At 42.8% G+C, this 27637-nt stretch overlaps 1 protein-coding gene across 5 annotated transcripts in view; it reads left to right on the forward strand.

The window, feature by feature from the left end:
* The window catches only part of Ank3 (ankyrin 3), a 300411-nt gene that overhangs the window by 157129 nt on the left and 115645 nt on the right, over nt 1–27637 (forward strand). For all 5 annotated transcript variants that reach the window (XM_051186874.1, XM_051186873.1, XM_051186875.1 and 2 more), the window contains 11 exons: nt 1954–2052; nt 4821–4919; nt 6539–6637; nt 9796–9993; nt 12621–12719; nt 13009–13107; nt 19687–19884; nt 20605–20703; nt 25923–26021; nt 26110–26208; nt 27412–27507. In XM_051186874.1, coding sequence (XP_051042831.1) covers nt 1954–2052; nt 4821–4919; nt 6539–6637; nt 9796–9993; nt 12621–12719; nt 13009–13107; nt 19687–19884; nt 20605–20703; nt 25923–26021; nt 26110–26208; nt 27412–27507 — 1284 coding nt within the window. The remainder of the gene's footprint in view (nt 1–1953; nt 2053–4820; nt 4920–6538; nt 6638–9795; nt 9994–12620; nt 12720–13008; nt 13108–19686; nt 19885–20604; nt 20704–25922; nt 26022–26109; nt 26209–27411; nt 27508–27637) is intronic.

Here is a 27637-nt window from a genome sequence, read left to right on the forward strand (position 1 = left end):
AGAAAGAAAATGCCTAGCTTTAGACACACCATCTATTTGCTAGCAAATCTGAGGAAAGGCTGCTTCCAATCAAGCCTTCCAGGCAGATAGATGTCTGCTTTCCTCCATTGCTGCATTGTCCTTCAGAACTGTTGAGACTCTGGCCTTGGGTGGAGGGGGAGGGGATTGGAATTCCATACGTGGCAGGCAACTCCTTTGTCATTGTAATCTCAATGGCTTTCATTTCAGGAGCTGTTTGACCTGCCCAGTGTGTCAAAAGCCTCTGACGAGGGAGGGGAGCTTTGAGTGGCCATGACTCACTCATTTTTCCATATGAGAGAGAGAAAAAAGGGGGGGGGGGCTTAAAGCAGGGTGTGTGCTCAACTCTCATTTTCCTATGACTAAAGTTTTCCCAACAGAGGGGCATTGTACACACTTACCCCTAGATGAACTCTGTGGCCAAAGAAATGGTCCTAGGAACCTCCTTGGAAGCATGTGCTGTGGCTTCACCCTCAGCCTGCACGGCGGGTGAATTTTGATATTGCACATTGAGCTACTAACAGTTGAAATGGGCTGCTCAGTCTCAGAGTCTGGTGGGTAATTTGCTGAAAAGTCAATTCTTTTATGAGATTAAACACTCGGCAAATGAGCTAAATATTGTTGAGTCATCTAAGTCCTGGAGTCTTTAGAGTAAGCTTGTGCCCCAGTTTGGTTTGGTTTGGATTGGTTTTTCAAGACAGGCTCTCTCTATGTTAGCCCTGGCAGTCCTGCAGACTCTGTAGACCAGGCTGGCTTCAAACTCAGAGATCACCTGCCTCTACCTCCTGGGTTGTGCTTGAGTCTTAAGGCTACAGAATAAATGAAACTCTCTAGCATGTCACACAGGTGGACAAGTCTGAGCAGGCACTGACAAAGGTTGACTATATAAACAAACTTAGATCACTGGCCTGGTGTTTTCCCCAGCTGCTTTTGTCTTTGAAGTGAGGCAGAAGGGAACAGTAGCTTCCATACTTGGATACATAAAGGGAAATGCTCAGTGAGCTTACTCTGATCCCCAGCCACTGAGTCACAGGAGGCAAAACTTCAGATCTAATGCTTGGGGATCCAGGTAGAGGCGGCGGGACACTAATGTCTCTCTTGAAGACAAATCCCTCCTCTCAGAATATAGGATTTTGATGTTCTAAGTTTCCAAATCTGGACAGCACTGATTTAGTAAGGTTTGTAATTCTTGTGGAATTGCCCAGAGGCAGGAAGAGAGTGGGCACTTGAGTCATTATAAGTCAACCAGGGTTAATCTGAAGGACTAACTGGCTAGAGTGAGATCAGGCAGATCAGTGGTGGCACAAGCATTTAAAGATCCCATGACCACCAAAAAAAGCAAGGAAAAGGACATTAACTAGTATAATGGCACATGGCTGTAGTCCCAACAATCCAAAGGGAAAAGTAAAAGGGCTGGAGAGGTGGTTCAGTGGTTAAGAATGTTAGCTGCTCTTCCAGAAGACTTGGGTTCAATTCCTAGCACCCACATGACAGCTTAGAACTGTCTGTAACACCTGGTGCACAGATACACATGCAGCTCCCATACACATAAAATAATAATTTAAAAATAAAGCAATCAGAAGGCACATGTCTGAGTCCAGCCTGGCATCATGAGACTCTGAGTCAAAAATCAAATAAAACTTTTTTTAAAAAAAAATCACTTAAAACCCTGAACTCCAAAATAAGGAAGTAAATGAACGTTTTTTGCCTTTCTCTACCAGGAACTTACAACCAACTCATACTTGCTTATGACCAACCTGGGAACCTTAATAGGATTTCCTTCGTTCAGAATCCTTTTCCTTACAGGAAAGGAGAGCCATGCGTCTAACCTCTTGTGGTTCTGGTCTCATTTTCCTAAACGCCTTTTGCTGCCCACAGTGGAAGTGACTGCCATAGAATGGAGTTAAGTAGATATATGTGTTTGCCCCCTTGTAGAACGGCTTCACCCCTCTCCATATCGCCTGCAAAAAGAACCGGATCAGAGTAATGGAACTCCTCTTAAAGCATGGTGCATCTATACAAGCGGTAACCGAGGTGAGAGGAGGGCACTATTGGGGTTCAGGGGGCAAGAGAGTATAGCATTAGCAACCTGGGGGTCCCCTCCAGGGAAGCAGCTAGTTTTGCTTGTGTTATCATCGCAAGCCATGTTCTTCTCTCTTCTCAGAAAGGGCTCTCAAGGAGTGAGCAGACATGGGTGCGAGCGAGTGGGTCAGGAGATGATGTAAATGTACCCCAGGACAGAAATGTATTAGGACACACAGTCAAAGTGTGGACTCCACTATGCAAAGGAGCGCTGAGATAAATCTTGCATGTACTATTTCTCTTGTGGACGGCAGTTTGTCTTGTAAGGGGAGTTTCATTGTCATCGGTTGGGTAGAGGCTGGCTGTGTCATCAATGGATGATTGATTCACACTTGGCTGCAGCTGGCTGGCTGGAACTGTCAGTGTGTCTAGGCTGGGAAACCTGTCCCTATGCTATGAGAGAGGACTGTTCTGTGTGGAGGTTTACAGTGAATGAAGTATGGGGGTGCTACAGTTGAGAGCAGAGAAGCCCTGTGTCTTTCCTCTGAACCCACAGTGAGAATCCATCCATGTTAGTAGGCACTGGGTCTCCACATGGCAAACAGGCTGGGTTGTCCCACAGAAACTGTCCCACCCTACTCAACCTCTCCACCTTCCCAACTCCAGGAACTCTGTCTGCAAATTCTAGCCTTGGCTCTTCTCCTAGAGCAGGTGCGTGTGTCACACTCATTTGCCAGGCTGCTCTTGCATATCTAGGCCACCTTTCCCAGGAAATCTGCATGCAGAGCCCTGGGTGCTCTCCTTGGGAGAGTCACGGGCATGTTTCTATCACTGTCTTATCCACTAGTCATATCTATGACCCCATGGCTCCCGTGACCCCCAGAGCCTCCAGATCAAGCCTTCTGTCCTCACAAGCCCACAGTTAAGAAAGTCTTTTCCTATGCTTGATACCAGACACAAATCTCCTGTAACTATTGCTTGTATGTGGCATTTTTGCCTTGCCTCGAAACACTTCTAAATTCTCAGCACACCGTGGTTGGAAAAAAACAGTGTAAATCTGCCCTTTCATGAGACTTGTGTCTATGTGTTAATTACCGTGGTGCTTTTTTGTATAGAATAGTGATTGTATCTCAGCACAGGGAAACCCTTAGAGGTCAGAATTGACTCCTAGACAAACATCAAACTGAAGCTGTGTTAGTGTTCAGAGATGCTGGCAGCACTGAGAAGCCTCTACCACACTCCAGCTCCCCGAGAACTTGAGAGGGCAGTTCCCTGACACCTGACTCCCTGTTCCTGGAAAGGGCTGCCAAACTGTAAACAAAAACGCTCCTGCCCTCCTCTTCTTCAATCTTCACTATCTGGAGGCTGGGAAGGCATACTTCATCTTCTTTCATCATTTACTTTTATATGTACATATGTGTATATATGTGTGTGTGTATGTATGTATGTATGTATATATATGTTAGTGTATTGTTATCTAGCATGTAAGTGGATATATATAGCATATATACGTGTGTATATATGCATATGTGTGTGTGTATATATATGTGTGTGTGTGTGTGTGTGTGTGTGTGTGTGTGTGTGTGTTGAACCATGCTAGGCAATACTCTACCATTGAGCTTCAGAACCAGCCCTGTCATGTAGTTTTTGACATCTCAAATCTCTATATAACTATGCTTTCTCTCTCTAAAAATAAGTGTCAATTTTTCTATTCATATTTTTTATCAATTTTATATTATAATGAAGTTTTGAAAATTAACAATGGCACAAAATTATATGAGTAGCACAAGCAACTTGAGCTCCTTCACAAGATTCCTGTCTTGAGATTCTCTTTTTGTCTTCTCTCCCTATAGCTCTCATCCATGGATATATTCAATACAAAATACCCTAGAACCAATCAGTTCTGCCTTACACTGACATAGAATTCAGGGAAGGAAGTATTCATGTGTACACAGGGTTTGAAGCAAACACTATTGTTCTCAATGTGCCTTAAATACATTCCATCCCTTTACAGTTCTTATAGTGTTAACACATTGAATGATTGGAATGCCTAATGTTGGTATTCTCTTTGTTAGAGGGATGGTTTGCATTGGCTACTTCATGTATCATAGGTTTCACTTATTCAGACAGAGTTCATGGGAGTTCCAAGTCCAGAACAGTACTTGAATTAGTAGTCAACATTTTACTAATGTGTATGTTATTGTCATGCCCCACATAGAAACATACACATGGACAAGAAAAAATTCCATAGTAAGAGAAGAATAAACCTCTCCACTTTTTCTTAAATCACTATCAAAAGTATAAAATAAATGTTACTTTCTTTAATAGAGATCTTCTTAAATCTTTCATGATCACAGATCTTACTTTAGGGAAGTCATGGTAATGCTTATAGATTTACCTCATTGAATCTGTGACATAATGGGGGATATTTTGATGTCTTTTCATTTGACCCCTGAGTTGGTTAAGATGGATGTGTGGATTGTGGCTGAGTGGATGAATGATGCATGGAGAGATGCATGGAGAGATGGAGTGAATGAGTGGATAGATAAATGGATGAATGGAGTGAGTGGATGGATGGATGGATGGATGGATGGATGGATGGGTGGGAGGGTGGGTGGGTGGGTGGATAGGTGGATATGTGGGTGGATGGATAGATGGATGAGTGGACATGTGGATGAATGTAGGTAGATGGATGGAAACAGGCAGTCAGGCAGGCAAAAACATGATCAAGCCCCATTTATGATAAGCCAATAACCAGCATTTTCTTCTTTCCCCTTTAGTCGGGCCTTACCCCAATCCATGTTGCTGCCTTCATGGGACATGTAAATATTGTGTCACAGCTAATGCATCATGGAGCCTCCCCAAACACCACCAATGTGGTAAGTACCCTTACAGAGAAGTTCAGTTTGAGATTTTAAGATGCTGAAAAAGTAATTTACATATTTACTGTAATTCATTATTTAGTCTTATTACTTCAGATACAGAGTTTGAGAATGTCTTTGGTTTCCTTTGCTTTGAAGGCAAGATCCAGTCAAATATTCACTTGGCTAAAAGTTGTTAAGATTTAAGACATGTGTTCATTAATCTTGCAAGGACATTATTACTGGATGCTAGAGTGGGCCTGCAGTGCTGTGAAGTTCTTTGATAGAATCCATCAAAAGTGCTACCTGTTGGAGGGTGTGATTCACACAGTGTCATATAAGTGAAGAAATCATTTCACACAACTTCAACATCATCTGCTTTTAAGAGGGTTCTACCATGTTGTACCAAGCCCATGGGAGTCTGAGTGAACAGAGTGGTACTCTGTTGTCCCCACGCTGAGCATCGCCATCAACCCCATGAGATGATTTAATTACCCAAGTAGTAACTGCTCACCCTGAGTATGCTGGGTCTGTCATCTGACATTGTTTTACAGACTTTCAAATTTGACATCATCCTTTCAGCACAATGAACCTCAAGCTTAAGACTACCCATTTAACTCACAAGCAACAAAGAAGTAAAAATAAGCAATATTCATCACAGAGGAGATATGCCATGAGGTTTTATATACCCACTTGTGTAGGATTAAATCCAGATGTAATATTCCTTCATAAAGAACAGGGTGTAACAAAGCAAATATCATCTTCAGCTCCTTCCCAACAAGCACATGGCAAGTCTCCTGTGAGGCCACCCTCCTGTCTGTCCATCTAGGTGGATGGCCTGTTGGGCAAACCTTATTTGATCAAAGTCACTTACTTCAGGGTGGGGTTTGCTTGTGAAAGCTAATGTATTTGGTTTTTATTATTGTTTATATGTTGGAGAATGCTCTCTGTCATATTGTTTCTTTTGTTGAATGCATAATCTGAGCTAGAAACTACTGAGTGAAAGGGTAGAGTAGGGTGTGCCAATGCTCCTCATGATGGGACCAAGAAATGGGATTCTACCTACTTAGTTCACCGGAGGCAGGCCATTTCTGCCCCTCAGTGTGGTTTTGCCTCCCTGTGCAGTATTTATGTTTGATCCCGATAGACAGTATTTAAGAGCTGGTAAATTGACACTAGTATCCAGACCGCCAGTTCTTTGAAAATGGGAAGAGGTGTGCTGTTGTGAGGCTGCCTTTCAGCACAGTTAGACTGCCCATGCAGGTCTGGTAGGCATGGGCCTCTTCCCTTAATCTTGCTCACCTGCCCTGTTTCATCATTCATGCCTCTTCTCCACCCTGTGAGCACTGGTACCTTTTCACCCCTGAGGTTGCCTCGCTGTAGACCCCTGAGCTGTGCTTCTGATAGCATTGGTGGCTGGGCCCCTCGAGGTTACACTATGTCCTTGACATCCTGGCACAGCTTCCTGGGAAAGTTCTTACCTGTTTATTTTCCTATATTTTCAGCAGGGAAGTGCTCAGGGCAATTCTTTGTTTAAAAAAAAAAAAACAAACAGTCCCTATAACTTCATGCCAACAAAGCATTAATTCATTAATTTTGAGAGGGGACATTAATTGACTTTGGCTTATGTTCCCCAGAGAGGAGAAACAGCATTGCACATGGCGGCTCGCTCCGGTCAAGCAGAAGTGGTGCGGTATCTGGTACAAGATGGAGCTCAGGTAGAAGCAAAAGCTAAGGTAAGAGCAAGATGGGGGCCACAAAAGTGAAACTGAGGCAGAAGCCTAGAGCTCAGACAACCTTTAGGTGAATGCTTACTGTCTCTCAAATAAACACAGTTTTATTCATTAGGACCTTCCAATGATGAAGGTCTCCACTCAGGGTCATATAAAAATAATCTACTGCCATAGCCATTCAGCCGTGTAGAACAGCTATGCAAAATATGAAACTGTCCTGGGCACGTCCCAAGCTCCTGACAGGTTAGGAACCAGATCTAGGCAGGTTCAGAGCTCTTCAGACTGAGATGATCTTAGGGAGGAAGTTTCTAGAACAATCACAGCCTATAAACATGAATCCACATTTTGGGTTGACTTGTATGTCAGTTGGCACAGGCTCAAAAGGAAAAAGGATGTGGTTTTCTTCCCCTTATGTAAAATATGAGATCATAATGATCCAGGCATAGATGAGGGCTGTGAAAGACAGGCTCGTACCAGAAATCCGAGCATTTGGGAGGCTGAACTACCACCACCATACCCCCCACCCCCACCCCACCCCACGACTGCTTCTTGACATTTTGATTCTCCTTCTGTGGCAGCTGTGTGGTGATCCTAGTGTAGCTTGCAGACTCTGGTCTAGAATATCATAGCTATGCTTCCAACTTAGTGAAATGGAAAGAATGGAAAGGTAGTATCCTCTTACTGATAGTACAAGCCCTCTGATTCATGAGTGCTGACTACAAACAGAGTATCTAGTATTGCGGATGACATTTATACTTTTGATTTCGTGAAGGAGGTGTGATGGCTAAGCTAAGCCCGGTCTCCTCAGCTGACTGCCTGAAGTTACATCTTGATCCACCAGTGAGCAGCTGAGTTACACAGGGCAAGCTAATTGATGTCTCTATGCTACCATTTCCTTATCTAGAATAACCTGTTTCAATGTTGCTTCTCGTCATCCCAGATATGTAGGCATATAAAGCAAGACACAACATAAACCCAGTCTTTACAACAGATCATAAACATACTTTATATCAGCTCTGTGACATATATAGAACCTCAGTATTTATTAAAGTTGAAAGCGATTCTGCATACAAAGGATGGATTGCTAGTTTATTTTTTTTTCATGAAGAATTAAATCTTGGCTAAATAGTTGATACTCTGGGATATAGAGCATCTTCAAAGTTTTTCAGAGTTCATCCATACTTTGATTTCATAATTGTCAATGCTTGAGACCAATGCTTTGAATAAATACATGCTATAAAATGTTGAGATCCATTTCAGAAATGGTTGGAAATTCTGTCCTAATTGAGCCAAAAATTCATTTAATGATTGTTTGTGAAATTCAAGTCAGCAACTGAAAGAGCAATTTTAGAAACCAGCACTCTGCCACATTCCAATCCGTAGATATATTCATATGATACTTACATGCTTAGGACTGTCAATAGGAAAAGGTTAAGTCTTCGCTTCCAGTGATTAAACTATGATGTCTCTGTAAGAGAAGAAGACATTGTATGTGCAGTGAAAAACACTGCATTTATATTGTAAAATAGCACAGAAACTGAGCCAAGGTATTTAAGCAGTGTTTGTTGGTGTTGCACATCGAGGCCACATGTGCAGTACAAAGGGCTCATGTTCCATATTCAGAACCAAAAATTCAATGAAGCTCTAACAAGGACATGAGCAAGCACTGACAGAAGCCCTTCATATGTTTGTAGTTTTTTGAATGAATTTTTGGTTACCATGGGTCCGTGGTCCCTCCTTGAGTTAGTAACCTCATATAGGGATATGACCCACAGTCAAGAGTTCTCAAACAAGATATGTGGTAATGACTTCTGTAAAGATGTCTGAAATAATGTAGGTGCGACACCCCAAACAGAACCTGAGGGATGGATGGCACCAAAGTTGAGACAGCCATGACAGAGGGATGTGAGCTTTTCCTTTGGTTTTTCTGTCCTCAGGATTCCTCCTGCTTGTTGTGGCATTTTGCTCTCCCCTCTGATTGCTGGTGTTAGTTACTTTCAAATATACTGTACCCAGATATTTGAAAAGAAGCCATGTAAGAGGAAAATAGTTTATTCTGACTTATGGCTCAAGGGGATTCATTCCTCATTGATTGGAAAGTCATAGCACGGCAGTTAGAGGCCAACGGGTCATGCATCTGCTGTCAGGGAAGCAGAGAATGAAGGGGAAGTTGGGTTGGGCTTTCAAACCTCAGGGCCCAACCTCAGTGACCTACTTGCCTCTCCCCCACCATGAGGATCTAGTTCCTAAAGGATCCACAGCCTTCCCAGACAGTGCCTCCAGTCAAGGAGCAAGTGCTCAAACACACGAGCCTGTAGGAGACACTTCAGGACCAACCCACAACGATAACTCAGTGTATCCTATTTTCTGTGTAGTCTCTCTAGCATTGTTCTGAACTTTCACACAAAGAAGTATAGTACCCATATTCTGTTCTATCCTCCTCTCTGCCTCTCCTCCTGCCAGAGAGGCCTAAAGAAATGCCACATTTCAGTGGGTATTTCACTTGGAGAAATGACATGGAGCATTTGGGGGTATGTACCTGGACAGATTAGGAAGAGGTGGCTTTCCTACTTGTTTCATACTTGTTTCAAATCCCCTTGGGTGCATGCCTCAGTGCATGCTTCCTGCCTTTGGGTCACCTGTAGTACGTTAGACCTTTGTTGTAGTCAGATGCAGCCCTTGCTGCCAGAATGCACAGCTTGACAAACCTGGGAAGCAGGACCCCAGCATAGCCCTATTTTTGCCTTCATGAGCTTTTGACGTTGGGGGGTGGGGAGGGTGGCGACAATAAGGCAATAAAATCAGTAAAGTCATGTTAGGTGGGTTTGCAGGAGTAAGCATAACTCCCAAGCATTTGAGTTTCACACCCCCCACCCTGCAAAGAGTCACTATAGACAAAAACCACTGTTCTGTGGCAGGTAATGAAGAGATAACGCACAGGTAGGACTCCCTTTCATATTCTTATACAAAACATCTAAGGGCTTTTAAGACCCTCCATCTTCGCATTTACAAATTATGTCAGAAAAGAGAAATGAGGTTCCTTTTAGCATTGAATTAGAGTCGTATATACCTCAGACATGGAGCAGCTAACGCCCCTGCGTTTTTCACATGGCACCATTGCCTTGCCAGCTCACAAACTTGAGTTTCTACCTTGCATTTAGGATGACCAGACCCCACTCCACATCTCAGCCCGACTGGGGAAGGCAGATATAGTGCAGCAACTGTTGCAGCAAGGTGCATCGCCCAATGCAGCAACAACTTCCGGGTACACCCCTCTTCACCTTTCGGCCCGAGAGGGGCATGAAGATGTAGCTGCCTTCCTTCTGGACCATGGAGCATCTTTATCCATAACAACAAAGGTATGAGGGTGTGGTTCCCAAAGCACACCCTTCTTGGGGTCTCCCACACAGTGATGGGTTAAGAGGCTATGGTTCTGGGTCTACAGTGAGACCCCAAGGCTAGTCATGGGCATGGCCAGAGAAGCCTTGTTCAGCAGGGAATTACTTCTTCATGTTTGAGGAATTTCCTTTTGTTCTTATAGTTCCTCAATATGTCATCTTGTGAGCATACCTTGACATCTAGAATGGGAGGGGCACTGTTTTGTTTTGTTCTGTTTTTGTTGTTTGGGGGGTGGTTGTTGTTTGTTTGGTTTTTTGCAAATTCCTTGAGAGGTTAAAAAGTTTGAACCACACCTATGATTTCCTTTACTGGGATCAAAAACATAAGCCACAGTACAAATCTCAATCTATTGGTGCTTCTGTACAATTTTCTTTTCTTTCCTTTTTTTTTTGGGGGGGGGTGGTTTTTCTGTTTGTTTGTTCTTGAAACAGGGTTTCTCTGTATAGCCCTAGCTATACTGAAACTCATGCTATAGATCAGGCTGGCCTTGAACTCAAAGATTCGCCTTCCTCTGCCTCACAAGTGCTAGTATTAATGTTATGAGTCACCACCTCCTGGCTTCTATACAACCTTCAAATAGGGTGAGGTTTCTCTTATTTTTGTTTGTTGCTGCCTCTCTTTTTGTTATCGTTTGACTTACTGTTTGACATCGTGGTATCGTCTTCAATTAATATCCTCCCATAGCTGTAATTGCACACAGAATGCAAAATTGGTTTGTTTGTCTACTTATTTGATTTTTATGGGAACTTTATGGACATAAAAAGTGTAACAGCAAAACAAATTGGCCTATGACATTTCCCGTCTTCTATGACATTTCCTCTTTTCTGTCTGTGGATAAGAAGAACTAGTGCTTAAATTATGATTATAAGAAACACCTGAATAAATAGTGACTACTGCAAACTTCATCTCCCATGATTCCTTGGGCTCTTTAGGAGCATCAAGTCACATATCACAGGTTCCTAGATGTCATTTAGAATGTGAAACAGAATAATGACCAATAGGAGTCACAGGACATCTTTAGCCCTCCTCCTTCCCAGCTGCCCACTGGCTCGAGTTAGCAATAGTCTTGAGAGGCAGTATATGTTAGATATGTTTCAATCTGACAAAATCCTCTCTAATGTTGTGTGTTGACTGACTAGCTGATGTCTAGATCCTTGCAGGGTCTGGAATCATGGGAGTGCAAGCAGAAACTCTAAGCATTCAAGTCTTGCTTGTGTCATTACTCAGTTCAACTCAGGGAGCAAAGATGAAAGAACTTCTAACTGCTCCTGGAGGCAGGAATGTGTGTTAGCATTCAGGCATCTGGGCTGGCCTATCCTTGGGGTTCTGAAAGGATTCACCCTCACCTGCAGCCACTAAGCAACAACTGTGCACATTCACTGCATTCCCTTTTAAAAAGGCCCTGCCCAACTCCCATTTTTCTTTCTCTCTGCTTTCCTTTTCTCTCTACCACCCCCTTTGCCTCTCTCTTCTCTTCTGCTGTTCCTGTCCCCAGAGGCCCGTCTCCCCTCTTCCCTCCCCCCTTTTCCCATTCACTTTCCCCCAATAAAAATCTCCTCCAACCAAGCTTTGGTGCATGGCACCTTTCTCTAGAATGCTGATTTTCTAAATTATAACAGTGTGCACAAAGACATTGTGAGTATTCTTGGGGAAGCAGAGAAAAGGGCAAATGAACATGCCTTCTGCTGGTGTGAGCCCACAGAGGCTCCAGATTTAATATGGTGTTTCCCAAGGGTAGGTGGATTTTTCTTTTAGCCTCTAGCTCACAGAAAGAGAGAGGGGGGGGAGAGACAGAGACAGAGACAGAGACAGAGACAGAGAGAAGGAGAGACAGAGACAGAGACAGAGAGAAGGAGAAAAGATAGAAACTTACTATTAACTATGAAAACTTGGTCTAAAGCTTAGGCTTCTCTCACTATCTCTTAATAACTTAAATTAACCCATTTATATTAACTATGTTTTGCCTCATGGCTTTTTACCTCTCTTCCAGCTTACACCTCCTATTTCCTCTCTGTGTCCTCTGGCATCTCTCCACTGCCCAGATATTGGCTCTTAATTAAACCAGTCAGAAGGCACCTTGGCAAAGACACACCTTCACAGTACAACAAAAAGATTATTCCACAGCACCCAAGCACACCAACTTGGGCCTAGAGTGGGGCCTTTCTTCCCACAGTGTGACACCACCAAATGGCCCTGAAATAATTACCAGATCCAACTTATCAGACACATCTTACTAGTTCTCAAATAAGTGAACAGTATGGTTTGGTCAACAAAGGGGAAAATAGTCTCTGTGTCTTCAGTGGTGGCTAACCTTTTGACACTTCTACAACCCTGTGGTCTACAACCATGTTAGGCCACAATCACAGCTAATTTGAAACACCTATGGCCCCACGGGCTGCAGGTTAGACAAACCTGTTAGGTATAGTCTGCTTGTTGCTATAGATTGAGGAATCTTCAGTTGTGATTTGCTGCCAGGGTCTTTACATGTACTTGTAACTCATCTTCATTGCTAGAATAAGGCCTCAGCCCTAAGAAGCCCTCCTCTGTGTCCCCTCCATTCATGACGTTTTTCCATTTCCTTCTTCAGAAGGGATTCACTCCTCTCCATGTAGCTGCGAAATACGGAAAGCTTGAAGTAGCGAATCTCCTGCTGCAGAAGAGTGCATCTCCTGATGCTGCTGGGAAGGTAAGACATCATCAACCGCCCTGTAGTATGCCACTTCCATAATAACAAACAAGCACTTGCTAACAACCCCACCCCCCTCCCAGCCACTTTGATGGTAACTAAGCCATACTGAAGTCTCACTAGGGTGAAGATTACTTGGGATCAGGTGAATGCTGGGTCCACATACAATGGAACCTGAATGTGAATGCTACTGTCTGTTGTATACCGTCTAACCCCATTTTCTAAATCTAAGAATCTCCTACTAAGACACTTTTGACCCTGGTTGTTGTCTCTGCACGTGTGTTTCCAGAGCGGGTTAACTCCACTGCACGTAGCAGCTCATTACGATAATCAGAAAGTGGCCCTTCTGCTTTTGGACCAGGGAGCCTCACCTCACGCAGCTGCAAAGGTACTTGTAATTCACAACCTAAGAACTGAGTGTGTGTCATCCATCTCTATACAAGGATCCATCACTTCTTACTAATTCTGCAGTGTCCTCATTGTTTAGAGCTGGCTTATAAAATCTGCAGTGAGAATGGCCAGGAAGATGTATGCCTTGCGCTATGTAGTCACCTCACGTGGTAGATCTCAATAAATACATACTTGTCAGTTGATTCCCTTGGGCTATCCAGGACATCCTGGAACATGGGGAAGGAAGTGAGCTGGAATACTTCTCAGCCAGCTTGAAAACATAAGCAGAGCCTAAGGGAATAAGAAACTCTGACTTGTGGAAGCAAGGAGATGTTTGAGTTTCGTAAAGTGTTTGCTATATGAGCTTAGGTACCTGAGTTCAGATCCCTAGCACCCATGTAAAGAGCCAGGCAAGGAGGCACACCTGCAGTCCCAGAGCTGTGGGGACAGATGGAAGGATCAGTGGGGATTGCTGGGGGCAATCATAAAGCTGTAGACTCAGTGAGAGACCCTGTCTCAAAAGAATAAAGTGGAGAAGCAATTGAGGAAGACACCCCCACAGCAGTCTCTGTCCTACATACTCATACGTGCATGTTCACACTTACACAAAAGTTCTGAATTACCAAAATTTATAAAAACACAGGTTGCATTCTCCTAGCCAGAAAATCACTGCCTGCAGGTGCTTTGTGTTTCTCAGAACAGCCTAAAGAGCTTCGTATGCGGGTTTTTGTTACTATTGAGGGAACTGTTATCATCTTGTTAGGGTGTTTTTGACCAGTAGACATCTTAGATTTCTGAGAAGAAAACACAGAGTATAGTATATTCAGCTCTTAAGTTTCCCTGGTATTCTGACCTGTCATGCCATATGCAGTCTCCTTAAAGATGCCCTCATAGAGTGCTGTGGCCCAGCACATGTTTGGTTGCTGAGTAGATGGCTATGACACAACATTGAACCAGTGAAAACCAGATTTTAAAAAAAATTAATTATTTTAAGGTGTTTAATTGGTTGAAGGACCCTTTGGCATTCCTAGTACTTTTGTTAGGTCATGTCTGTCACATCACAGGTCAATGGACCTGGCCTTTTCTATATAGCAGTATTGTAAGAGAGAATGTTCTGGACACTTCCTCCATTAGAGAAGAGGTAGCTATTGTGGTGTTATGTTTTTGTTGTTGTTGTTTATTGTTTTTTGTTTGTTTTGTGTGTGTGTGTGTGTGTGTGTGTGTGTGTGTGTGTGTGTGTGTGTGTACATATGGAGGCCAGAGAAAAACTTGCCATAATTGCTCCTCTCTTCCTAACATGAAGGTTCCAGGATCATAGGATTGGCACCCAATGCCTTTATCTAACATTCTCTCTCCTCACCAAAGGGTGCTGTTTGTCCTCAGAACCTCCTTTCTGCATTAACTCATTTGTCCTACTCTGACAAATACGCTCAAAAAGTCAAATTCTAAATACTTTATCCCAGACTGCCAACTTTGACATTGGCCCTGTCCTTAAAAAAGCTTTCCCACTCTTGCCTTTAAAAAACAAGCACAAAAGAAACCAGTTTACTGTTTGAGTTGGCAGTATAAACCTGGGAGAGTGGAACCTAAAAATGAGGCAGACTAAAGTTGTATGCAAGAGTCAACTCTGTGCAGAGCATCAGATAATTTATACCTGAAAGGTTAAGAGTCACATGAGCAGTATCCAATAACAAATATAAGTCTCATGTGATGGACATGCATCATATCACAAAAAACTGTTTTCCTCTAGAGACATATAAAGATAATCATGATCCCTAACCCTCTGAAACTGTAGGCAAGGCCCCAGTTAAATGCTCTTTTATAATCTGCCTTGACCATGGTGACTCTTCACAGCAACAGAAAAGTAACTAAAACAATGTACTTGTGCTTGGAGGACTGTTTCTAAGCAGCCCCAGATTCTTGGTAGGCAATGAGTTCACAGTGTATACATAACCTAGCTGTTCTCACATGGAGATAAGAATGCTGACACATTTTTATGTAGTTATGGAATGATAGGTGTGAAAAAAATTAGTCTGGTCCATTTTTATGTTCATAAATAAACAGTTCAGAGATGCAGGGTATGGCTTAGCATGCACACAGCCCTGGGATTAGTCTCAAGTACCAAATAAACCAAGTGTAGTGGTGTACACCTGTAATCCCATCACTTTGGAGATGGAGGTAGGGAGGTGAGACATTTAAGGTTTCCCTCCCCTTGGGAACACAGTGAAGTAGAAGGTTAGCCCAGAATAACTGAGACCCTATTTCAATAAAACTAAAATAAACAGGCAGTATCCATCTTGCATCTATTAAACAAAATTTAGAAGGAATGTTTTCAAATTTATGAAGTATCATTGAGCAGGAGTGGGACCAGTAAGTAATAACTCTATGTATGTCCCATTAACCAGAGGCCACAGTCAATTAAGCACCAACTTTCCTAATGGGACATTGATCCTCAGTGTCATGGCACATTGCCTAGGCCAGTGCTTTTATCTTGACATCCCTGTAACACTATCTTCAGAACAGTGGTGCTAGCTATGGGACTTTGTACACTTTGATCCTGAGAAGACTGTTTATCTCAGTTGCAGGCTGGCTTTATCTGCTAGGGGAACAATACTCCACACAGTGGATTGAAGAGCTGTATCTCCCTCCCACAGGCAGAAAACACAGTTTTGTTGTGCCATTTTAAAGTAGCAAGTCCACAGACAGCAGACCTATTCCCAGAAGCTCCACCTAGCTGTTTTTGATACCTCATTGGCTACTTTTAAGTGCAAGAGATGCTGGGTAATGTAGTTTTCAGCTGGGCACAGTTTTCTTCTGCTAACAAGAATGCATACAGCCTCTGTTGCTTTTACTACTGGAAGTTCAGCAGACAGAGCTTCAGGGGATGTCATTAGTGTCATAGCCACACACTCTATGCATGCCCTTCTTCTTTACCATGTTTCAAAATTGCCAGCAACTTACACATGTCCTAGAATAATGATGTATGACGTTATATGACTGGGTTGCTAAAATGTTCATATGCTAAGGGATGATGGGAATACTAAGATCCATCTTTCTTTTTCTTTCTTTCTTTTTTTTTTTTAACCAGATTTGTTCAGAGAAAAGATGCTATGCTAGAAAGGAGCTTAGCTTGGTTGCTGACAAAATGGAGAGAGGCTAATTAAAAAACAGTGAGCCTGTACTAACTGGTCATGCTTCTATAAATTGTGCAGCATCCGTGTGTGTGTGTGTGTGTGTGTGTGTGTGTGTGTGTGTGTGTGTACACATATATATGTCTGTGTGGTGTGTGTGTATGTGTGAGCAGGATTGGGGGTAATGCCAATTGGGATGCAAATACCATCTATTGCTTTTGGTAACTGTATTTAGTGTGATAGGCATAGGTTCACATGACAGATACTTTGTCTTCAACAATAATATGGGGAAATAGAGCTAGAGATGGCTGAGTAGTCAGGGACTGTTCGTTCTCTTGCAAGAAGAGCTGGGACAATTTCTAGCACCCACGTGGCAGCTAACAGCCATCTATTACTGGTTTAGGGATTCAGCAACTGATACCCTCCTCTGACCTCTGAGAGTACAAGGCATGCACATGGTAGGTACACATGCACACATGCAAGAAAACACTGACACACATAAAATAATAAAATAAGTGTGAGAAAGGAAAGATGTAACATCATTCTATGGTTGGGCTAGAGAGATGCCTCGGTGGTTAAGAGCATGCTGCTTTTGCAGGGGCTAGGTTTGGGTCCTAGCACTCATACCAGGAAGTTCAAAACCCCTTGTAACTGTAGCCCCAACAGATCCAAGGACATTCTCTGGCCCTTGTGGACACCTTCATTCAAATATGCATAATTAAAAGCATTTTAAAAATTAATATCTTTGAAAATATTATTCAATTATTGACTCTTCTTGGTTGGTTTGTCAAATTAATACATGTTCTCTGAGTATAGGAATCAAGTATCATCTAGCTTTCCTAAAGGTAGAGCTTAGGAAAAATCAGAATTGTACTATGGGTCTCTGGATAAATTCTCTGCCTCTTATTCAGAGTATTCTGAGTTTGAGATGTTGGTTCTCTTACCTGAGATCGTCATTTGTACCCGTGGAGGAGCAAGGATGTGCCTCAAAGCAGTGGTTATCAGTCTGTTGGTCATGACCCCTGGGGGGCAATTGAATGACCTTTTCACAGGCATTGCCTAAGACCATCTGAAAACTCAGATATTGACATTACAATTCGTAACAGTAGCAAAATCACAGTTATGACATAGCAATGGAAATAATTGTGTGGCTGGGGGTGATCGCAACATGAGGCACTGTATTAAAGGGCCACAGCATTAGGAAGGTTGAGAACCATAAAGAATAATGTGTATTGGCCAGACAGTGGTAGCACACACTCAGCACTCCAGAACTCAGGTGGCAGTGGCAGATGGATTTCTGTGAGTTCAAGGCAGCCTGGTTTACAGAGCAAGTTCCAGGCTACCCAGAGAAACCCTGTCTCAACAAACAAAAATGCATCTTGTCTAGACCTGGAACACATTACAGAATTGCTGGGGCTCTTTATATAATTGTTTCTTAGGACCTAGATTTTGTGAGTTGTGTTAGAAGATAGCAAGACTGTCATGTCTGAAAGGATAGCAAATTGCCCTGCACTGGCTGGGACTGAAATGTAACTAACTCCTGGGCTTTTCTTTCCTCTTTTATTGATGTTTGTTTGCTTGTTTGTTTTTGAGACATGGTCTCACCATGTAGCCCGGCAGGCCTCAGCTTCACAAATGCTGGAATTATAGGCATGCAACACCACACCCACCTCAGCTGAATGATCTGCCCCTTGTAAAAGGAAAACCACAGAAGATAGCTGATAAGGACATCACCATGCCTTTACCATCCCCACTGTTGGTGTTAGACATATCAGCTGACCCTGCTTCTTCTGTTACTGCTGCTCTGTGTGTTTTCTCTTTTGTGGATGGATGGAAAGTAGTTAGCTGTCTCTCACCCTCATGTCTCACACTGTAGCCTTGGATACAGTCCAGTGCTCTGCTGGGCTGCAGAGACATTGGTCTCTGAGGGGTGTGTCTGGGCATTTGGTCAGAGGGCCAAATGCTTCTCAGGGTAACTGGTGTTTTCACATGGCATAGGTCAAGACTAAAAATAGGAATACAAAACCTCCTCTTGCCCTGGCTTAGCTTGTCTGAGGACTCTAGAGGTAACATTTCCACTCTGCACTTCTACTTGTCATGGCCAAGTTCATGTGCGTATCATACTACAATCTTGCATTCCTCAGGAATGGCAAAGCCCCAAAAGACACTCAGGGCTCCTGAGGCCCAACTGATCAACAGGGAACTTTGCACAGCTGAGCATCAGTAGCCAACTGAGGGAAGGATGGTTGAGTTTTCTGACAGAGTTAGTGTGTCTGATTCTGAATGTGGAAGCTTCTTTCTCACGTAATCTACATGTACTTATTACTTTGAAACACTTGCTGTGAGGCCACCACAGCCTGTGTCCCCAGTAGCTGCAGACTACAATAAGTATGTAAACCACTAAATTATCCAGCACTGAGGTTAAAGGCAAAGCAGTTGCTGAGTGTTGGAAACTGATCAGCAAAAAGAGACAGGCTGCTTCTCTAAAGGTGTAGCCTTAAGTTGAATTTTCAACTGCTACATGCCATCTTCATAAGCAAGCTGTGGGGAAAGCATTCTTGAGAGAGTGAGGCAAACCAAGGAAACCTGAAACAAGTTCTCTGGACACTCACAAAGTGGTGGGTCTGGCCATCATCAAGTACAGGCAGATTACCAGGAATCAATGAGAAAAAGCAACTCCCGCAAAGATTAATGATTGCAGCTTTGAGGGAAGTACATGGTGTCTTGGTTCTTTGGGGGAGTGCTCCTGTATCACACTGAGAAGGAGCAAAAGGTTCCTCTGTTTGGGAGGCTGGGAAGGCCAAGATTGAGGAGTTCACATCCCCCAAGGGGTTTGTCACTGTGTCATCCCATGGCAGAATGTGGAAAGACAGAGACTGCCGGGGAGCTAAACTCATCTTCTCAGGGGCTTGTTCTCTCTATGGCCCACTCCCTCCACAACCCACTCCTTCCACAGTCCCCTTTCTCCATCTCAGTTTCAAGGGTATTCTTGAAGGACAAATTCTCCTGCATCCTCACTACATATTTCAGGTTCTACCTCCCATTGCACTGGGTGCAGAGTTTCACACACACACAAAGACAAGGGACACCTTTCAAACCAAAAGAGACACTAAACTGATTTGAAGAATGGAATTTTGAATGGCTCTGCGCATCTCCCCAGGCTTGTTCCTCTAACCCATTGACATACAGTAATATTTATTGAGCACCTACTATCATAGATTTCATTTTCAAAAATCAATAGTGTGCCAACTCTGTTAATTTAGATTGCAGTTTCCCTACTCAAAACTGCACTAATGATACTATCTAATTTGGCACCATCTTTTTACTTCATCATAGTTTTTCATACAGTTTGAGCAATCCATTAGAAAGGGAAACATACTGTTTGAAAATGCACTGTATACATTTTTTCTTGGTACTAAACATAACCGAGTGATTTGCTTTGACAGAATGGTTACACACCACTGCACATTGCTGCCAAGAAGAACCAGATGGACATAGCGACTTCTCTTCTGGAGTATGGTGCTGATGCAAATGCGGTTACCCGGCAAGGGATTGCTTCTGTCCATCTTGCGGCTCAGGAAGGGCATGTGGACATGGTTTCACTGCTCCTCAGTAGAAATGCCAATGTGAACCTGAGCAATAAGGTAACTTTCTTCTTGTTCTTCTGCAAAATATACAGTACAATAGAAAAGTCTAAATATGGATCAAAGTTTTGGAGTTGATAGAATATGCAAAGCTGGCAAGATGGCTCAGCAGGCTAAAGTATTTGTTGACAAGCCTGATGACCTAAGTTCCATCCCCAAATCCACATGGTGGAAGAAGAGAACCAACTCACACAAGGTCATTAATGGAGCAAGAATATTACCATCATGTGACACTATACTCTATATGATAATTATCATTGACTTTTCATTGACATTAGTACTGTTAATAATGTATTAAAACTCCAGTGTGGCTTTGTTTTTAGAGTCTTTGATGTTTAATGATGAGTGCACACATATGTTGGGGGAAGGCAGTAAGCTCACTTTGCTTTAAAAAATATCACTACAAATAAGTGAATGAGAAGGAAGGACGGGGGGGAAGATGGATCAAAAGTCATAGTCCTGAGCAATATCAAGTCTGTGATGAGCATCCCCCGCCACTCTGGGGTACCCTGAATTTTTTTTATGAAGCCTATGATCAGTACTGCTGATATAGGGTTCATACAGAGATACAGAATGGCCCATGTCCTTACTCTGTAGCTTTCTTTTTTAAGACTCAATGCTAACTCTCCTAGAATTCACATGCCAGATCTCAGATCCAGCTGCATGCATGCACTCACCCCTCTCTATGACTGACAACCACAACATTGGTATCTCTTGCAGAATGGCCTCACTCCACTCCATCTGGCTGCTCAAGAAGATAGAGTGAATGTGGCTGAAGTCCTTGTCAACCAAGGGGCCCATGTAGATGCACAGACAAAGGTACATCACCTTTCCCATTCAGCAAGGAAGGAGCCCTACCAACCAAGTGCCCTTGGAGTGATGGACCACAGTAGGAAAGCTGCAGCCATGGCATAGTCAGAAAACTGCCCTGGTCCTGTCAGCCATAGACAGCACTTTTATTCAAGGGCCAATCTCCAGCCATGGCATTTCAGACACTCTCATGTTTATTGGCCCAAGTTCTTTAGCTGCATGTCAATATTCTATGTTATTACTAGGAATTCTGTCACAAATCTGCCAGTGAGTAGGTTCTGTGAGTGGCTGGGGGAAAAAAAAAAAGAAAGAAACAGGGAAAGATGGTGGAAATTTTCTGTGTGAATAATGAAAAAGCAATGAAGGAATATTCAGTTGTTCACTTCATGGGTCCCTTATTGTCTGTGCGGCTGACCTGTGATTCCTCTTATTTTTATTTCCTCTATTTCCTCCCTTTCCATCTAGCAAAATACTGCTTTCTAAAAGAAATAAAATGCTGACTAATGCCATTCAATGACACAGTTTAAGCATAGATTTTAAAAAGTGGGTATTCTGTGTGACTATAAAAGATGTGATTTCATGTGTTACCTGTTTTCTCTGAACATTTGAGACAGGGTCTCTCTATGTAGCTCTGGCTGTCCTGAAACTCACAGTGTAGACCAGGCTGGCTTCAAACTTACAGAGATCCCCCTGCCTCTTCTTCCCAAATGCTGGGGTTAAAGATGTGCACCACCACACCATTCTTCCCTAACATGTGTCAGTTTATTACAGGGAAGGAATGATGAGCTGGGCATGGTGGTTCATTTCTGTAATCTTGGCACTTGGTAAGCTGAGACAGACAGAGTGCTACAAGTTCAAGAGCAGCCTTCCCTCTATAGTGAGTTTCATGCTGAGTTTTCAGCATGTGAGACCCTGTTTCAAAGACAGGAATGCCTCTTAAATGTCATGTTCTACATAGAAACATTCCTGTAGATATATGGATTAGTTCTGAATACCATCAAGGGGAGATCTGAGATGAGAGCAGATTACTGACCTGTACTCTAGGTTGGCAAATACACAAAATACACACACACATACACACACACCCACACATGTGAGCACGTGTGCACATCATAATAAGTAAGAAAATGTAAATTTTTAGTTTTAAGAGACTATTTATAAAACTATTTTTCAGTATTCTATGGATTTTTATAAATCATATTACATACTAACTCCTACTTATTTTAGAGTGCTAGAAGTCAAACCCAGTGCCTTATACCTGCTAGGCAAGCACACAGCCACAGAACTAGCCCCTGAGTAATAGTATTATCAAGCAGCTAGTTGTGGCAATATTAAAAGACTCCACAACGCCTATTAAATTAGCAAGCAATCTTTACAGGCAAACAGAGACTATAGCTTTACAGCTGTAGCAGAGGCTATAGCTGTAGGTGGAGATGTCCCCAAGGAAGAGACTGCTCAGTGCAGAGAGCTCCCGAGGTTAGCACCTAGACAAGAAAGCAAGGGTTTCCTTCTGTGAAGGAGTCGTGCTGCACAGAAGGCACATGGTGACAATAAATGAAATCTCTGGTGAGGTACCACAGAAATGCCAGCCAGAGCCTTCTAAAACCCGAGCCTGTCACCTCTTCCCCGTGTGTGTATTTGGGAGGTGTGTTCATGCATGGTGTATGTCTACTTGTGGGTGTGCACATACATATGTGTATATGTGTGGAGGCCAGAGAAGGTGCTCCCCACCTTATTTGTTTTTGAGAAGGGGTCTCACCCTAAACCTGAACCTTGCCATTTCAGCCAGGCTGGCTGGCCAGCAAGCTCCATCTTTCCCAACCCCGTAACACTGGGATTACAAGCACAGGGGCCATGCCTGGGTTATGTCACTTCTTACACAAATATATCTGTCTGGTTTAGCAAGCAGGACAGTTGGCCCTTTCTTTCTTGTTTCTTATTGTCCTTTGTCCATCCCTGATTTAACAAAGATTTAAAATATTTACTGAGCACCTGTGATGCACAGGAGATGATGATAGCAAACGCTATGCACCAAGCACTTTCCAAAAACATTTACTGTTAGCTGGAGAAGGTTTCCCAAGCTGTGTGTCTGTAGGCATGTCTTTGCACAGTTCCATTTTGTCTGGGAACCATAAGAATGAACAATCCCATCTCTGTGAGTACAAGGTAAATCTTCTTGGCTGTGTACACATTTTAAAAACTTATTATTTTTGTGCTTGTGAAGTATATGCAAGTTCAGGATATCAGCTACAGCACATGTGTGAACATCAGAAGGCTTTTGGAAATCAGGTCTCTCCTTCAGTTATGGGTTCCAAAGATGAAACTTGAACTCAGGTCATCAGGCTTGGGAGCAACCATTCAAGCCTGTTGAGCCATCTCACTGGCCCCCATGCACACATATTTTTCAACAAAGGCTTTGGGACAGCATGAAGACTGTTGTCTCAGAGGACAGAATAGTAGAGATGACCTCAGTTCGTAGACAGGAGGGGGTACAGGGAAGACCACAGTCACATAAGTCAATCAGTCCATTGTAACAACTTAGCATTTTACCAGAGCAGGTGGAAAAACTATAAATTTAAATGGTATATTTGAATATTCAAAGTGACTCACTCTCTAAACCTGCAACATTTGGCACAAGAGTCCATGGAGAATGTTGTGTTATTATGCAAGTTAAAAACATGAAGAACAAGCCAGGTGGCGGTGCCGGCAGTGCATGACTTTAATCCTAGTACTCAGGAGGCAGAAGCAGGCAGATCTGAGTCTATAGAGCTAGTTCTAAGACAGCCAACGCTATACAAACCCTCTTGAAAAACAATGCAAACAAAAATAAAACCATGAAGAATATTTTAATATTACCTTTTTTCCACTGAGCTTAGAATAAAGGTTTTTGTTTTTTAAAATTTATTCATTTGGTATGTAACAGTGTTCTGCCTGCATGTATGCCTGTGTGCCAGAAGAGGGCACCAGATCTAATTACAGATGGTTGTGAGCCATCATGTGGTTGCTGGGAATTGAACTCAGAACCTCTGGAAGAGCTACCAGTGCTCTTTAACCTTGGAGCCATCTCTCCAGCCCCGAATAAAGGTTTGTAAGACATCTAAACTGACAGTGTTAAGAGATGAGTGGATTCTACACTCAGGCCTCAGTATTCTGACCATGGGTGCTATGTCTGATTCCTCAGCACCGAGGAGGCCAGAACCCCATCGAGCAGGCCAGTCATTCTGAGCACCACATAGAGAGATCCACCTTCACTCAGGAAGGGGTCCAGGGCTAAGCAGAAGGTCAATGATTCTGGTGACTGTATCATGATAGTCTCATCAGTGTGGCTAGGGTCTCTGACAGTTTGTGGAGCAAACTGTGACCAAAGCCAGTCAGTATGTCCATCAAAATGTGTTTTCCCCTTCCACTGTCAACTGTATCTAGGCGTTCCCTTTTTACATGTATGGGTGTTTTGCCTGTGTGTGTATGTCTGGGCACTGTTCATGTGCCTGGTGCCAGCAGAAGCCAGAAGAGAGCATCAGATCCCCATGAGCTAGAGTTAGAGATAGTTTTGAGCCACCATGTGGGTGCTGGGAATTAAACCCAGATCCTCTAGAAGAGCATCTATGTCTTTTAACCTCTGAGCTATCTTTTTAGCCACATGGGACATCCCTTTCTCAAAATGAAAGATGACAGTTTACTGGAGCCACCCTAATGGCATGTAACTGTCTTCAGCTAGAGAGTCAGACACTAACAGAGAGGGGTTGTCTTGTCAGTGTATAGTTAGAGATACTATGGACTAGGTCAGTGCTGTTTGCCTGCTAAATTCCTGTGTTGTCATCAATAGAGACAGGACAGAGACCCTGAAAGTGGTAGTGCCACCTTCTGGAGAAAGATCTAAAATATTCTGTGTGTTGTATATTTGCGTTTGTGTGTGTTCAGGTGTATGTGTATTTGTGAGTGTGTGTGTGTGTGTGTGTGTGTGTGTGTGTGTGTGATTTGGGTGGTGGTGGTGTTTGGTTGGTTGCTTTTGGTTTTTTGAGACAGGGATTCTGTGTATAGCCCAGGCTGGAACTTGCTCTGTAGACCAGGCTGGCTTTGAACTCAGAAATCTGCCTCTGCCTCTGTCTCCTGAGTGCTGGGATTAGAGGTGTGTGTTACCACCAGACAGTTTGTGTATATGTTTGATACACATTCTGGGACTGAATTCAAGTCGTCTTGTTTGTAAAGCAACTGTTTTATTGACTGAGCCATCTCTCATCTCCAGAGTATCAGTACTTTTGAAATAATACATTTAAATTGAAGAATAGACAAAGGGAGGGAAACAAAACAAAATGAGGAGTGGACAGTCCCTAAAAGTCACTGGGTGTCAGTCTAAGAAAGGATTGGTCACTTTGTGTCAGTCCTTGGTTTTTCAAACTGTGGGCTTCAGTGAAGAGGGTCATAGGCTTTCTTTAACTAGAGCGGTGTTTCTGGACTCTGTGCAACTCTTTAAAACAGTTCTTCATGTTGTGGTGACCCTCCCCTACCCCATAACATTATTTGCATTGCAATTTCATCACAGCAGTTTTGCTACCGTTATGAATGGTAATGTAAATAGCTATGTTTTCTGATGGTCTTAGATGACACCTGTGATGACCCCCCTAAAGGGATTGTGACTCACAGGTTGAAAATCTCTGAACTAGATCAAGTTCATGCTTAGACAATAAGAATTTATGTCTTGACCTTTTCTATGCCCCTACCTGTCCAGCATGGGCTTTCTGTTTTTACTTCTCCAAGTTCTCACTATGCAAATCTGGCTGTCCTGGAGTCCTGGGATTAAAGGAATGTGCCTCTCCACCACCCCTGCCCTGTCCCCACAAGCTTGTCACTAAGCCATTTTGTTAGAGTATAGAGTATTTGGTTAACACTAACCTAGCCTGTCCACATAACACTCTCTGATGGCACCAACCAGTTACAGAGTCTGCCTATCTAGGGGGCTGATGGGTTCATCTTCACTTCCTGTCCTGAACAGGATCTAGACAGTAAAGAGCTGACATAAGGGAAAGTTAAATACCTATTTTTATGTTCAATTAGATATATTAAGACTAACTCTGAAAAGGGCAATTTTTGTTATGGGGAAAAAATCTTTAAAAAAAAAATCTATTTTCCAGCTCAAAAGGAGAGTTGAATATTTTTACTTCCATTTAGAATTGCTGTTACTAAAAGTATACTTACAATGTTTCTTTTTTTATAAAATGTAATTACAGATGGGCTACACGCCACTCCATGTGGGCTGTCACTATGGAAACATCAAAATAGTCAATTTTCTGCTGCAGCACTCTGCAAAAGTTAACGCCAAAACAAAGGTGAGTGTCTCCCCCTTTCTTTCCAGCAAAATCCTTGGTTTTGTATTCAAGGAGGTTGCATGTCATTTCTCCATTCTTCCTTCTGCAGAATGGATATACACCACTGCACCAGGCAGCTCAACAAGGCCACACGCATATTATCAACGTCTTGCTTCAGAACAATGCTTCCCCCAATGAACTCACTGTGGTAAGCTATGGGAGCACAATGGAACTGGAGAAACAGAGGGGCTCTGAAGTCCTCTCACGTTTTTAATTACACACCAGTTGCTTTCCCAAATCTCAATGATTAAATTATATAAAGCCTTCAATGGGGACCATGTCATGAGCTGTTCAAACAGGAATAGAAAGCCAGTGTTTCATACTCTAAAATTACTCACTTGATCGCCACTTATAGAAGCACATATGAAAGAAAAATGGTATGTACCGGTCCCAATGACTGTTGACATAGAACCTTATGTAGCTGTCTGGACCTTGATGCATGGGTAAGAACAGGTGAGCTCAGCTTTTATAAAGTGAGTGTATTAGTTATCTCTGTGTCACTGTAAAAATATACTCGAGGCAAGCAACTTAACACAAGGGAAGTGGGAAGTCTTCCCTTGGCTGGAAGTTGCGCAGGTGTCAACCCATCATGATCACTTGACCCCATCATATTGAATCTGCAGTGACACTGGACATTATGGCAGGGAGTGTATACTGAAGCTCATATCATGGCCACCAGGCTGTAAAGAGAAAAGAGAGTCTCAGGTCCCAATATACCCTTTGAGGACACACCCCTAATGGCATAAATTTTCTCCATTAATCCCAACATGCCAGTAACACCAACATCTTCAAAAACATGGTCTTTGTGACATTTAGGATCCAAACTATAAAATTACGTCTCTGATATAGTATTTACTCTTTTTTTTTGTTTTGTTTTGTTTTTTGTTTTGTTTTGTTTTGTTTTTTGTTTTTGTATACAACAGTTGAGTTGGTGTGAGAAGACACATGTCTTGTACTGGCTATAGGAGGAGTTTCTCTCTGTCCTGGTAGCCACTCCCAAATAACCACTCGGAGACTTATTAATTATAAATGCTCACTTGATAGCTCAGGCTTGTTAATAGCTAACTCTTGCATTTTAATCAACCCATATTTCTTATCTACGTTCTGCCACATAGTGCTACCTTCTTCCAACACAATATGCTTATCTTACTTCTTTTCTGTATCTCTCAAACCTCCTCAAACCACACCCTTCTTCCCAGTGGCCTTAGTCAGGTTCTCCCACCTAACCTTATCCTGTCCAGCTATTGGCCAGTCAGCTTCTTCATCAAACCAGTCACAGCGCCATATATTCAGTGTAAAGCAATATCCCATAGCAGGATGAGTAACCTTGTCCATATTTTCCTGTTTTCAGAATGGGAACACAGCCCTGGCCATCGCCCGGCGCCTTGGCTACATCTCAGTGGTTGACACACTGAAGGTCGTGACAGAGGAGACTATGACCACCACTGTGAGTAATGGATATAGATCTTTCTTACTTTGAAAACCAAGTCCCCAGACAGCTTTTCTAGAATGTCCCTTCTTCCTCCATTCATACACTATGTACCACATTTTAGAATAGTATCACCTTAATTGTTGGT

This window comes from Phodopus roborovskii, unplaced genomic scaffold (assembly GCF_943737965.1).
Source record: "Phodopus roborovskii unplaced genomic scaffold, PHOROB, whole genome shotgun sequence".
Lineage (NCBI taxonomy): Eukaryota > Metazoa > Chordata > Mammalia > Rodentia > Cricetidae > Phodopus > Phodopus roborovskii.